Here is a 15,354-nt window from a genome sequence, read left to right as displayed (position 1 = left end):
TGATTATTAAATTCTGATGCTAAGTGCACTGGTTTTTACGCTTCTGAAATCTGAATTAATCATTTCTAAGCATTATATAGTGACATTTATATTGTATATATACAGTACATTGTGACATTGAGAGCAGTGATGTGAATCAAAAGAAAAGAAGATGGGGAGCTGTGAGGGCTACTGGTGGCCTTGGGCTGGTACACAACCCCAAAACATAATGTGCAGCATGTTTACTCTTTGATAAACTTTAGTTCTTTAAGTGATCCAACAGCTTGTTGGCATGCAGAGGCAGGTTATTTAAATAGCTAGTAAAGTGGCATAAACCAATTTATTTCAGTAAAAATATATTTCAAGCCTTATAAGATGAATGCATATTAATATACACAATAATGCATAATAAATTCTATGAGTTAGCAGCTGCCCTTTCTCTGGGAGATCCTTTGGTACTAGGGTAAGAAACCCCTAATATACCTATAATCTATTCCTTCAAAACGTAGGAATAAATACCATTTTTATTTGCTGAATTCCAGCTGAAAAACAGTTCTACTCTTTCTGCATCGTTTAAAATCCTGGCAGGGGAGGAGGGACTAAAACATTGATGTTACAAATTGTAACAACTTCTCCACATCTTACAGATAGCATGCAGGAACTACATAACCCACAATGCATTGCAATGTTCTTTTCCTTATTAACATTACGTGTGCAGGGGATTGTGGGATTGGGAGGATGCAGGCTGAAGGCAGGCTGAGGACAGGTGACTACTGTTACATTTTGTTTGAGTCTTAAAGGAGTCAGCCAGATCAGCAGGGGAACAGGGGGTGGGGCTTAGGGAACTGTTCCAAACCATATTATTACATTAAGAAATCATGAAAAGGCTGCATATTCTTTAAATGATGTATATTGCAAAGTTGCTTGAAATTATGTTTACTTTTCAAAAATCTTAAATTGAGTTTGGGTGGAGTTCCCCTTTAAATACAAACTTTATATTAAAAAGGGCCTGTAGTAACACAAATACATATACAGAATTGTCAGAAACATTTTAGAAAGCTACTCCCTTTTCCTATGTTTACCCTGTTATGTCAGTGCTTATTTCCCTTGTGAATGAAGTACAAAACTGAAGTGGCTTCCTGAAACCCAGTTATGTGGAAGCCCAAGAGGAGCCTATTATACTGAGCCCATGTGGATTTAGAAAACTATTTATGGTTTCAAGGACTTTTCCTGGTTTACTTCAGTTCCTGGCTTGGTAAAATCAGGCAAACATTTGCCCCTTGTTCATGAGACTCTATAGAGGTCACTTTTGTCTAGAGCCTTTGGACACATAATATCACAACATTGATAATTCTGTATTTTGTACTGGATAGTTATATAAGATTGAGATTTTTTGTTCAGCTTAATATGTCTGGCTTCATATGCCTCTCTTTCCTGCAGGTATGAGAAATCTGATACTCACCGGTTTGAGGTTCCCAGAATGCTCCTGGATGACCCCCAGGCTTTGGAAGAGTACATCAATAAAAATAAGGATAAGTAAGGCATCTAATAGTTTGTTTTAATAGGCAGTTTGAAAATTACCTTTGGAATATAGAAAAGGTTATTTGAATCCATCTTTGTTTAGTGATACTATTTCCAGACTATTTTCTATTCCGTTAAAGAATAATAATATATTTGGATCCTGGTGTCATGTGACTGGACTGTTCCATAGAACCCAAACCAGCAGATTCATACTCACATATGCTCCAATTTTGCACTGTATGTTTTCAAATGCAGTCCTGTTTTGGAATGTAGCTGTGTGCAGGTCTGGACTGGGATTCAGAATAGGCCATTTCAAGTACACAGAGGCCCAAACAGCCGACTCCAGCCCAATAAATAGTGACTGTCTATGGCATCTTACAGCAGCCCCTCTGGCATTTGCCAGAGCCCATAGGTTGACAGTCCAGGCTATTCAATGCATGGATATTCTGCATTGTGGGTATCACAGTTAAAACATAGATGTTCTACACAAGGTTCCTTTAAAAAAATAAATAAACAAAGATAAACTATGGTTCACATTCTGGGAGACTGGTTTACCTGTGAGGTTGGATGGGAAAATTGTTGACTAATTAGTCTAGTAGCCAAACGGACCAATATGGTTGTTTTTCAGTAGCCTAAACCATCAAATACAACAGGAAATGTATTATCCATTTGACCTACGATCATGTCTGGACAAGCAATAGCAAGAATTGTTTGCCAGAGAGGCTGCTATATATAGGCTGCCATAAAGCCACTGCATTATAATGGGCCTGTGTTCTTGGAATACTCGAATCCAGGGTCAGACTGGGCCAGCAGGGCACGGGGAAGAAATCTGGTGGGCCCTGAACTGGTCCCCGCCAGGAAGCACCAGTGCTTTCCCTCTGACCTTCCTTCCCCAGTTGCACTTGGTAAGGCTGAACTATGTGCATTGGGGCAGCTCAGTGGGCCCCGCACACCGCAGTCCGACCTTGCTTGAATATCAGTCCATAATTAGTAATGATCCCCAGCCAAATGTTTTTACCAACTATGCCTGATCTAAATTGCTGCTAATTTTACAGACTTTGTGTTGTTTGAGCCCACAGACAGAGGGGCAATTTAGCCACGAGTTGGCCAACAGTACATCTGTGTGCTGAGCCCTTTGTTGTGACATTGCCACAGAGGGCGCATATGACTTTTTCTTCTTTTCACTCTGTTTTACAGGGGACTGTGGAAGTGGTGGGCACAATATTTGGAAAGCCAATCAAACCTAGACGCTGCGCTCAAATACTATGAGATGGCTCAGGACTACCTGTCACTGGTCCGGGTGCACTGCTTCCTGGGGAATATCCAAAGGGTATGCATCTAATAATATTACACCCTCACCAAATCACCAATCTCTATTTTTTTATTCTGTTTCTTTTTCAAAATTGTGTATTTTAGGCAGCAGAAATAGCGAATGAGACAGGTAATGGGGCTGCATCCTACCACCTTGCGCGTCATTATGAGAGCCAGGAAGAGGTGAAGCAAGCGGTGCACTTCTATACACGTGCCCAGGCATATAACAATGGCATCAGGCTCTGCAAGGTGAGTCGGTGTCCCACACATATGTTGTGTGAAGTAATGTTCACAGATGTATTTGTTTGTTTGTTTTTTGAGTAATTTAACTTGTTTTATGCATCTCTACAGTTTACAGTTTAAACTATCTGGTTGCCAGGGTCCTGCTCATCCTAGCAACCAGACAGTGATGTGAAAGGAAAAGATTGTTCTGTAATCCCACTAGTGTTGAGTGAAATTTTTCTCCAGGTTTTTCCTGGAAAAAAGCGGTGGCGCGGTAGCCATTAAAAAACACCCATTGACTTCAGTGCATTTCGTGAATTTTTCAGCAAAATGGAACAGATTCACTCATCACTAGATCCCACCAATTGGTGAGCAGTAATCTATTTAGGCAGAGTACAGAGAAATCCCTTTAAAGTTTCTGATATTTAAATCCCCAGAAACTCCAGTAGGTTTGTAACAGAAAGAAGCACCATTTACTGATTCAAGGCCAGAAACGATTTGTGACCTGTATAGGAAACATCTACTACAGTGTGGTTTCCCTTTCCCCAGTTATACAGAACTCCAGCAAGGCACAGAGCTAAAAAAAAAGAATAAAGCGGATGTTTCTCTGCTGTTTATTTCCGTAACCAGACAGTAAATTATTTGTTGATTAGGGAACAGAGATATGCAGTATTTCAGCCCTCACAGGGCCCCTTGTCAAGCTCAACAATGACTCTTTGAGGCTTGAAAGTCATATTATACTTTGATGGTTAATCTTAAAATAGTTACAGAGAGTTTGCCAGCTACTGCCTATGGGCTAGAGCTCATTGTGCCCCAGAACTTTATTTCTCTTTGTGGCTGCATTAATTAAAGGGGAACTCCGGCTTCCAAACCAATCTTTGTTAAAGAGCCCCACACAACACAGAAACCCCCTAAACCCCAACTTCTCCACAGCTTACAGACATCATGAAGGGACTACATAACCCACAATGCATTGCACGGTGATGTTGCTTTCTTTATTGACATCACGTGTGCAGGGGATTGTGGGATTGGGAGGATGCAGGCTGAAGGCAGGCTGAGGAAAGTCGACTACTGTTACATTTTATTTGAGTCTCAAAGTAGCCAGCCAGATCAGCAGGGGAACAGGGGCCGGGCTTAGGGAACTGTTCCAAACCATATTATTACATTAAAGATCATGAAAAGTGTCAGCTGTGCTGACCATTAGATGGTTCTTCAGCAAATATTTTGTCAGCTCCCATTAATATATTTAAATACAGACATGCAGAGAAAGAAGGTTTTGTTTACTCTGTAAGGTATTCTATTCTGTTTTACTTGTTAGGAATAAATAAATGAAAAACAAACTATAGTTATAATTAGGTAAAGAGTCTGAGAATTATATTCTCCAATATTACTAATTAGCTGGGGGTGAGACATAATTTGGACAAGTTTAAGTGAAGGGAAGGTTTGCACTGTGCCCTTTGCAGAGTAAATTGGCTTCTAAATAAACCAACTGTAGTGTGTGTGGGAGCGTGTTGTGTGCCTTTGGTCACATGAACTGCAACTCTCACTATCTCTCTGACCCCTCCCTAGTGCTGGGAGTTAGAGTTTATCGGCAGGTTGCATATTCCAGATGTGAGACATGTTCTCTCAAGCTGGAGACACCAACCATAATCCACAAATGTTAATATTAGCACTGCTTTAAGATTAGTTCTGTACTGTGTCACATAGGAGAACAACATGGATGATCAGCTTATGAACCTTGCTCTGCTCAGCTCCCCTGAGGACATGATGGAGGCAGCTCGGTACTACGAAGAGAAGGGAGAGCAAATGGATAGGGCAGTCATGCTCTACCACAAGGTGAGGGCTTACTTCTCAGCCAACCTGATGTAAATATTGCACACCTGCCCAAGGGGCTCAGCTGATTAAAAAATGACTGAGGATAAATGACATTACTTTATATACAGCCTGTACCCAACAGTTTCTCCTAGATACATATTACAGCCAGAGGGCAAATATATTGAACCTCAAAAAAAGTTCCCACCCCCATTCCTTGGAATATTGTTGGACTAATACACCCAGAAACTCTTTAACAGGAGAAGGAGAGCTTTTTAAAACCACACACAAGAGGGAGTTAAATTTCCATCTCTACATTTTTAACACTTGATATACCAGCAGCATCAGGCACTTATGTGGCTATCCTAGCTCAATATAATATAAATCCAACTATATGGCTTGGGGAACTGTAGCCCCCCTGAGAATTTTTACCCCCAGTTCAGAATTTTTATGAGCATGGGTGGGGACACAGGCTGTGGTGTAACAATCAAGGAGGCAGAACCCATGGTTGCAGGTGCCCAGTTGGGTCGGTTTCCTCCATTGCTGCATAAATATCTCTGCTCCACACAGACTTTCAGGTAGGAGAGCAGGCAGGGAGTCTAAACCCCCAACTTCCCCCCCACCCCTCGCTCGCATTTAAATCCCCACTGCCCGCCCGCTCTTCTATCTATATTTACACCACTGGGCGCAAGAAAAAATTCCAATCAATAGGGAGATTGAGCCAGAATATAAGAGAATTTATATTACCCACTCTGGACACCCATGAAACCTGGGTCCCAGGTTAAGAATTAGGGCTTTAGGGCAATAGCACTTGAGGTATTTTGGGTGTTGCATTTTTCTTAAAATTACAGCAGTGAAAACCCAAAATTCATGTGAGTGGATTCTCATTGTGGGTCTCGTGAGAAGGAAAGGGCCATTGCTGAAAATGCAGACGTGCATATCCAGTGTTCTTCTGCCCTGTGTATATCTTTACTCACCATTACGGAGGGGGAAGTTATCAGGCATGTTGGGTAACTCCCCATAAACACTTCCCTTCCCCTGGTGCCATTATCCTTACTGTGGACATGAATCCATGCTTTAAAGTGAAAAATATGATAACACTGCTCCATTTTGTCACATTTTATCCCCAGGCAGGACACTTCTCCAAGGCCTTGGAATTGGCTTTCACGACAGAGCAATTTGGGGCTTTGCAGCTGATTGCTGAGGATCTGGATGAAAAGTCTGACCCAGCCCTCCTTGCCCGTTGCTCTGACTTTTTCATGCAGCACAGCCAGTTTGAAAAGGCAGTGGAACTCCTGTTGGCAGCCAAGAAGGTACACAGCTATGTAGCGCTAACACTAGAGAGTGATTGGTTTGCCTGACACCCCAGTTATAAAATGATTTGTTTAGAGCCCAAGTGATTGTGACTTTGGGTCTGGAATTAATCAATCTGGTTAAGAAGTCATAAACAACAAAAAATGTAATACATTTTTTTTAACATTTTGTGCTCATTTTTAAGATCTAGGCCTTTTACATCCTGCCATTTCCTTTTAATTGAACCCAAATTCTGTCTTGTCAAATGCATTCAGTAAACACTGCATTCTAAGATAATGCATGGGTCTGTACTTTCATTCTAATGAAGCAATGTATGCAGTGTTGGACTGGGGTGCCCAGGGCCCACCAGAGGGGCCACAGAGGCCCCCAACACTGTTGCGAATCCCTTTGCCGCACCCTCTGCCCCAAAGAGTACCTCTGAACTGCACTGCTTTCCCTCCAATGCGTACCTCCCTATTGTACCGCTAACTTTCTGCTGTAGCCGCCACAATCCGATTTCCTTTCAGGCCAAGCAACAGGTCTGAGGTGGCAGAGCCTACGTGGGTTAGTGCCCGCTGGGTTTTCTCCAGGTGCCCTGGCAGCCCAGTCCGACACTGAATGTATATCAGATAGGCTGAAAGCCCTACAACAATAATTCCTCTTGACTAGTCAAACCAACAGTCCTACCCAATTCACTCCTATGAAGTCGAGGGAAATTACATGCAAGTTGTAGGTATATGCATCCAAAGACCTGTACTGAATTTTTCCATTTTAACCTACAGTATTATGAGGCACTACAGCTCTGTATGGAACAAAACCTTGTCATTACAGAAGAAATGGCTGAAAAAATGACAGTGTCCAAAAATTCCAAGGATTTTAGCGACGAGGCCCGGCGTGAATTGCTGCAACGCATTGCAGACTGCTGCATGAGGCAAGGGAACTATCATCTTGCAACCAAGAAATACACTCAGGCAGGGGATAAGTTAAAGGTAAAAAAAGGGGGGTGGTACAAAACAATGTATCTGCTATTAATAAATGGATATAATGTGTATGCATGGTTTGTATCAACTTAATGCTATTGTCACACCTTTTCTCCACCAGTAGAGAAAATGCCTATAGTGGCTGATACTTCCTTGTGTGTTTAGGCAGTGACATCAATAGCATCCACAGAGGTCTTACTGGGGTGTGCGAGACCCACTGGGGCTGATATCTCAGGGGCCCCCGGACCTCTCTGGGGCCCCTGCCGCCCATCTGCTCCTCCACCACCAGCCCACTATACACCGCCAGCTCACACTATACTCTATACTTTCTTTTGCCACAATCGGGAGGAGGACGACAGAGGAGGGCGGATGGGGATCAGCTATGGGTCGGCAGGGCCCACCGGGTTTTTTCCCAGTTTCCCGCCAGCCCAGTCCGATCTTTCATCTACCTGCCCCTGCCCACAAGGGAGGGTTTAAGTGCAACAATGTCTACACTGTAGATCAACTTCATACACAGTAGTACTGGACGTAATTGATCAGCAGACTCAAAGGTGTGACAAAGTGGCAGAAGTGTCCTTACCCCAAGGCTGTCTAAAAAAAATATCACTGTGTTTTTTTCCAGGCTATGAAGTCTTTGCTTAAGTCTGGCGACACAGAGAAGATTGTTTTCTTTGCTGGGGTGTCACGTCAGAAAGAAATTTATATTATGGCAGCCAATTACCTGCAGTCCCTGGACTGGCGTAAAGATCCTGAGATTATGAAGAACATCATCAGTTTCTACACTAAAGGCAGAGCCCTGGAACTGTTAGCTGGGTTTTATGATGCCTGTGCTCAGGTCAGTATCCTTAGGAAGTACCCACACAGTAAAAAGAGATTTGATAAATGCACATTTCCTGGCCCCGTGTTTTGCTAGTAATTTATTCTTTGCCAGATCAAGTTTATGAGGTACCATATTCATGGCAAGGTAAACCACGTCTAGTGGTCCTAGTTACTTACCCTCTCCATATGTTTCCAAGTTTAAAGCTGGCCATACACGCACCAATAATATCGTACGAAACCTTGTTTCGTACGATATTCGGTGCATGTATGGCAAATCAGCGAGGCGACCGATATCGCCTGCGGATATCGGTCAACTCGCCGATCAGGCGGGTTAAAAGATTTTGATCGGGCGCCATAGAAGGCACTTAAGCAAAATCTACCTTCAGGGCTGAATCAGCAGAAGGAGGTAGAAATCCTATTGTTTCTATCTCCATATCTGATGATTCAGCCCTGAACGTCTGTGGAGGGCTAGAACAAGGCGTGTGGCCAGCTTAACATATGTCTGCCTGGTTGTACGGAATACAGCACTTTATTTTGCCCAGCCTTCAGTATCCTCATTGACCTTTATATATATTCCACTTCTGCAACAAACTGTCAGCTACCATGATATCTCTCTGTCCCTGCCAGTTCTGTCAAACAACGAACATGTGGACAGGCCATACTCAAGCCTTGTTGAATAATAAGAAGCAGTTTATTCTATAAATGAATGTGGAATCTATTCCACATTATTCTGTTTGGATAGTGACAGGGGTGTAAGTACTTGGCGCTGGACCCCCCCCCCCCCAAAAAAAAACTTCAGAAGGCCCCGGCGCCCACAGTCAACCCTACCCGGACCCACTACCCTGCCATCCTGTCTGCTTTCCTTTCCAGCTCCCTGTACACTTTCATGTAGAAGAGCAGCTGGGGAGGATGGGTTTATATACTATAGAGCAGACTGTCTAACTAGAGGCCTGTGGGCCAGATGTGGCTCTCCAAAGGATTTTTATCAGTCTGCTCCATAGACCTCAGTACTATGACATAATTGTCTGGGCCCCCTGGTTCCCCAGCAACCACAGGGTCTGCTTCCTCTGTAGTTATGCCACTGGATAGTGGGTCCATCTTTAGTTAAATCACTGGTATATATGCACCAGTAATAGGCAACCTGTGGCTCTTTAGATGTGATTTCTTAGGGATTGGGTACCTTCTCTTTTTCATATTAATTTTCTGAAACATTGATTCAGTATCTTCTTTTCCCCACTCCAGAATTGTTCATCTACATGCAACTTTACCTCCTATTGTCTAGGTCACTTTATATGCTTAGGGAGTTAAATTAAGAAATGTATTTTGAATCCTCTTTACTTAGGTGGAGATTGATGAATATCAGAGCTACGAAAAGGCGTTAGGAGCATTTACTGAGGCCTACAAGTGCTTGTCCAAAGCCAAAATGCGAAGCCCAGAGGAGCAGGAGAGGAGGCTGTCTGACATGCAAGCCAAGATGACTCTGGTGAAGAGGTTTATCCAGGCTCGCAGGTTTGACTCTACACTCTATCTGAGTGTCTGACTCTACATGCTGGGTGAAGGTCACCTGATTCTGTTATGCTTTAGGCTGAGCTGAGAGCCTTGTTAATATTGCTATGTTAGATTAACTGGTTAATATAACTGTTGTTTAACTGGGTACCATCATTATGTGGCCATTGATGCTTTTCTTTTATCTACTTTAGATTAGTATAGGTGCCAGGGAGATCCTTGTAAAGTACAGATCTGAACAGGGACTGAGAGGACAAAGTACAGGACCGGAAAGGCACAATACAGTGTGTTTAAACAGAAACAGGCCCAGGTCTGGGCAGGCAGCAAATGAACAAGGACAGAAGGAGACTCAAAATCCACTTGGCAAACTGCAGATCCAGAACTGCAGTCAGGGCCTGAACTAGGGGCAGACAGAAGCGGCACCTGTCTAGGGCGCAATGATGGAGGGGGCGTTAGGCAGGTATCTCATCTGCCTGTCCTTACTCCTGGTCAACTTGGCCCACCCCTGACTTTAGTACTCAGGACAACATTCAATGAAACAAGTAGGGACTAGAGCCAAGACAGCCAGAGCTAGGGACAAGCCATAGTGCTCAGGACCCTACTACCTGGAAGAGCATGGATGAGAGGAAGGATTTGTGTAGCCAGGGATAAGCTATGATTCTCTGTTCCTAATTAGTCAATAAGGCTGCTGGGATTCATTAAAATACACAAGAAAGAGAGAGGTTATAAACTCTGGGGTCTGGGGTATACTGCACCGGAGGAAGGACCCCAGAGGTCCAAAACATGTAGTGCTATGCATCTCTAAACTAATAAACTACACAACGCATTTGGCTCTCCAGTGGATTTTTTTATTTTTACATGGTACCTATTAGTAGACCTGGCGAAACCTACACCATTGTGATTGAGCTTCTACACTAAATTTCACATTTTGTGGCACACCAGTTGTATTTTTCTTTTTATCCATATATGAAACCCCAGTAGTACCTTACATATGCCATACATTGCAACATGCATAAAACATCCTGCTTTTTAAACTAGGGTTTCACTATAAAAAATGCAAAGACAAGCAGTATGAGCATTGCCGTCAGTAATATTAGATTATATGTGCACTGCCCATTGCTTTTCTCACTTGTATCTGTGCTGTCCCAGAGAAATCTATGGGCAGGTAAATAGTCTCATTGTCCCCGCAGGGCATACTCAGTGGACAGTCAAGAAGCAGTAAAGCAATGTGAGCTGTTGCTAGAGGAGCCGGATCTAGACAGCGCAATACGCATCGGGGATGTGTATGGGCTACTGGTGGAGCACTATACTCAGCAGGGGGATTTTCAGAAGGTAAGGAGGCCATTATGTGCTAATATGTATTACTGTATGATTATACACTCCTCCCACCTCTTATAGGGCAATCGGCTTCTCAGCCCTGCCATCAATCAAGCATAGTTGTTGTCAGGAAAAAGTAAGAGGGCTGATCTGATAATGTTCCAAATTTAGTAGAGGTTAAAGGCAGTATTATATATTATACCTTCCTATTTCTGTACCAGCCAGTGTCAGCTCAGCTGTGTCCGTAATAGTCTCCTGTTTGTTCTAGGTACCTGAGCCATGAGTTCCCTAGGGATTTTGTTTGGGCTAAGAAGCCATTCACCTTGGTTCCCTAGCCTCATTACAGCAAATTATTATTCAGAACAAATCATTATATTTAGGTATTATAAAGGATAAGTATTCCTTTAAAATAATTGAATGTAAAATTGATGAGAATGCTGTTTTAAGCACATATGCATTATTTATATATTGAAACATGTTTATTATTTTTTTCAAGATTTGAGGTTAAGAGGAATGTGTATTGTTCATATAAATGAATTTTGTTACAACAGCGCCACCTGCTGGTCTGTTTCCCACAGGAAGGAAACTTTCAGAATAAAGAAAAGCCTGGCTGACTTCTGGTTAAGAAAGACGTGAGAAAACTTATCTGAGTTGCTAATGTTTCTCCTGACCAGAACATCAGAGCAGCCCTTTCCTTCTACTGACAACTCCTTTGAATACTTCATGGTTGGAAACTGAACAGCAGGTTGCGCTGTAGTAACAAAATTCACTTGACAGTACTTTATCCCTTAATGTCTTTGAATCTTGATAAAAATAATGACTGTATATTGCACTCTCATCATTTTACATTTACTTATTTTCAAACTTTGCTTCATTGAATGGTACTTACATTCACTGGAATGACAAAGCTTGACTAATCAAGATGGCTGCTTGATTAGCATATTATTGCACCACAAGGAGGCAACTCTGCCAACATAATCTGCATTAACACTTTAATGTCTTTTTTCCCACCCCCAACTCTACCAGGCTTACCAGTGCCTTGAGGAAATGCGCTCCAAGATGCCATCTGTCAACCTGACTTACTACGTGCCCCAAGGTACTATAGAAGCTGTTCACCGTGCCCTCTCTATTCCATTTAACCGCCATTCGCTGTCGGAGCACATGAGGCACAATAGCGTGGAGGATAGCGAGGAGGTGGAGGAAGTACCGGAGATGGACTATGGAGACTAACTGAGCACAGAGCAATGGATTTCCATTTGTTGGACTCTCAGGAAAATCTGACTGAAAAGCATCTTTTTCTCTTGCTTGCTCCTTAAAACACAAGATAATTTATTTATTTTTTATGTCACTTTATATATTAAAATGATTTTATGGACATTAATGTGTGTACTTCATCAGTAGGTCCCTTAACGGGATCAGAGAGGGATTTTTTTAGGAAAACTTTTGCCTCCAGGACAAATCTGAGTCGCAAACACGTGCATTGTCCAAAGGTTTCTGATTGAAACATCATTAACAGTGACTCTATAAACTGAGGTTGTTGGTTTAGAGAGGCCGTAAAGGAGAAGGAAATCTACTGAGGCATTTTATTGCCAATAGTCATAGTGCAAGCTATAAATATATTTATTCTGCAGAATGCTTAACCATACCTAAGTAAACAGCCCTAGAAGCTCCCTGAGTTTGTTTAAGATAGCAGCTGCCATTTTAGCTTGGTCTGACATCAGTCACTTCCCTGCCTGCATCTCTGTGCTCTGGGCTCAGATTACAGCAGATAGGGTGAGGGGAAGAGAGGAGCAAACTTAGCAGGCTCATGCAATGCCCTAAAGGATTTTTCAGAGACACAGAAGATCATTCATACAGAATACATGGAAAGAAATGTGTTTTTTTCCTTTTTACTGAGGACTCAGAGCAGTAGTTCTTTAAGTGTTTATGGCTGTATTTACATAGCCCTTTCCAATATAGCTGCTTACTTTTTACCTTTCCTTCTCCTTTGTGAATAGAATAAACTGCGTGGTTATCAGTGGTGGGTTTCTTGCAAGGGCTGTTTTTCTTTATTTTTTTAAAAGAAAACTAGAACTCTGGGACTCAGGGTGAGACAGGGGTGTGCAGGGCCTACTGAGGTTGCTGCCCCAGGGCTGATTGGTACCTATTCTACTGTGTGTGAGTGCCAGCAGCCCCCCTGCACAGCCTGGGAAAGCAGCCAGCAGGAAGCGGAACAGATGGGCAGGACTAGTAAGGTATTTGGAGACATTTTCAATAAATCATCCTGAAACACAAACTATAATACACTGGTACATTCTTGTTTTTTACACAATATGTCCCTTTTTAACTGGAAATGTGGCAGTGAAATTTGCTGCTGAGTTGCTGCTAGAGTTCTCAGTGTCAACTTAAACCAGGGGCAACTATAAAAACAGCAGTGTGGCCATTTTGTTAGGGGGAGGGGGTTCACTTTTAAGTAACTTTTAGTATATTTTAGTATGTCCTATTCTTAGCAACTTTGCTTTTTATAGTTTTTGAATTATTTGCCTTCCTCTTCTGCATCTTTATGGCATTCAAATAGGGATCACTGGCCCAAAAACTATTGCTCTGTAAGCTTACAATGTTATTATAACTTGCTTTTTACTCCTTTTCTTTCTAGTCAGTGCCTTTCCTATTCACATTCCAGTCCGTCATTCAAATCATTGCCTGGTTGCTAAGGTAAACTAGACCCTAGCAACCAGATAGCTGCTGAAATTCATATAGAGCTGCTGAACAGAAAGCCAAATAACTGAACAACCACAAAAAATAAACCAATTGTAAATTGTCTCAGTATATCAATGTCTATGTCATACATAATGCTGTCTCATTTCCTATCCTTCCACATAAACACATTATGGGTATTTGTATACAGGCCTACTAGTGATATGTAGATTGACCCACAGGTTTACCCTTAGGTCAAGTGGGTTAGGGTTGAAATTTGGGTGCCCATTGCAGGCTTGGGTGTGCGTCAGCCTGGGGAAGTACACTCTTCCCCTGCTCCATAATTCTCCCATCTTGGAACTTAAGGCACCCAGTATTGGCATATAGAGCGGAAAGGTGTGGGTACAGGTTAGGTGTGGGTCCTACAGTGGCAATATTTTGCAGGTTTAGGGTGAGGTGCGGGTTGAGCTTTTCCTGGCTGGCACATCACTAGATCCTACTGCTTTATCTCTCCAACCCAACATCCAAGCAGAGGTCCCTCCCTCAGCGTGCGGCATGTGACTCGGGGAGACACCCTGGGATGGGAGAAGCTGGAGTCGTGGGAAGATGATCCCAGCAGGTATTTTTAGCATTTTGTGCAGAAGATCAGCCCAGCTTAATATAGCGTGTGGCCTCTGCGTGACTCCCAACTCTGCCAGTCCCTCTCCTTCCTTCCCCAGGACTCTGTGTACAGGATGAGGCAATTCAGTGAAACCAAATATAGAGGGAAGCCAACCTTCTCCTCCCTGCATCTGACATTAAATGAGGTTGCACTGTCATGCCTCAAACGCACATTTCCCTTATCCACAAAGGTAAAATACAGAAATTAGTGAAATCTCTGCTGCCTAACGTTACAGGGTTATCCTCAAAGGTGGAGGACAGGAAACATTCTTGTTTAAAAACAAAAAAAACAGTTTTCACTGTAAAACCTGTCCATGAAAAATATATCATTCAACTAGTATGTGCCATTCCATAATCCCACACTGAAATACTGCAATATAAGCATGTACTTTATGAGGCACTCTGCTCACACAAAAACCAAGGGCACACACACTGCTAGGATATATCAGCCAATGAATGGACAGAGGGTGTGTATTTTACTTCCACACTTCTTCCTGCATTATTTCCTGTCAGGTGATCTCTGAGGGAACACATAGACCATCACAAAATGGTGGCTCAAGGGAAAAGATGTCTACACCAATTTTCTGAGATTACTTAATATGCCATCTAGGATATAAATTGTTTGTTACATTTTCATTTTTAACATATATGAGGGTAATGTAATAAATAGTCTAAAGTTTGCCCACATTTAGTTACATATAGCAACCAGTCACACAGAGCTCAGGGCTGGAACTTGGGGTAGGCAGAAGAGTGATGAGTAATGAGGGGGCGCCAGGCAGGTACCTCTCCTGCCTACCCCTAGCCCGTGATCCCTTTGTCATTGCCCCCAGCCCTTGTCATTAAGTTGCAGGGACAATAATTCCCCCAGCCCAATGGAACTGTGCATGTGTGCTCAAACACGCGAGCAAGGGAGGGGGGGAAGGTGCAGGTGCGACCTGACACAGCTAACCATTAAATTCCACCTTCAGTACACTTACGGTTACTTTCAGTTTATCCTACCTAGTACTCTTATCCCTTACATTGGTTTAGTTTAGGGCAGGGCTGTCCAACTGGAGGCTCATGGACCATTTGTGGCCCTAAGAGTTGTCACCTGTGCAATTTTGACCTGGACAACCCAGTTTTTGGAAGGGCTGGCTGGGTCAAAACTGCCTGCCTGTTTTTCCAAATTAGGAAAACTCGGCAGGCCAATCGCTGATCACCCCGTCATAGCCCTGCCCCCGTGACATCACTACACTGCCGCAGTGACAGCATAGCCCTG

At 42.8% G+C, this 15,354-nt stretch overlaps 1 protein-coding gene across 4 annotated transcripts in view; it reads left to right on the top strand.

Annotated features, from left to right (window-relative positions):
* The window catches only part of ift140 (intraflagellar transport 140), a 57,848-nt gene extending 45,707 nt beyond the window's left edge, over positions 1-12,141 (top strand). For 3 of the 4 annotated variants that reach the window (XM_031892492.1, XM_031892490.1, XM_031892491.1), the window contains 10 exons: positions 1,420-1,515; positions 2,698-2,830; positions 2,917-3,060; positions 4,741-4,869; positions 5,976-6,158; positions 6,921-7,127; positions 7,741-7,953; positions 9,280-9,446; positions 10,634-10,775; positions 11,787-12,137. In XM_031892492.1, coding sequence (XP_031748352.1) covers positions 1,420-1,515; positions 2,698-2,830; positions 2,917-3,060; positions 4,741-4,869; positions 5,976-6,158; positions 6,921-7,127; positions 7,741-7,953; positions 9,280-9,446; positions 10,634-10,775; positions 11,787-11,990 — 1,618 coding nt within the window. In that variant the 3' untranslated portion in view covers positions 11,991-12,137. 4 annotated transcript variants of the gene reach the window in all.
* Positions 12,142-15,354: the final 3,213 nt, after the last annotated feature.

Source organism: Xenopus tropicalis, chromosome 9, assembly GCF_000004195.4.
Source record: "Xenopus tropicalis strain Nigerian chromosome 9, UCB_Xtro_10.0, whole genome shotgun sequence".
Taxonomy (NCBI): domain Eukaryota; kingdom Metazoa; phylum Chordata; class Amphibia; order Anura; family Pipidae; genus Xenopus; species Xenopus tropicalis.
Note: the sequence above shows the minus strand (reverse complement) of the source record. Positions and strands in the feature narration are given on the sequence as shown.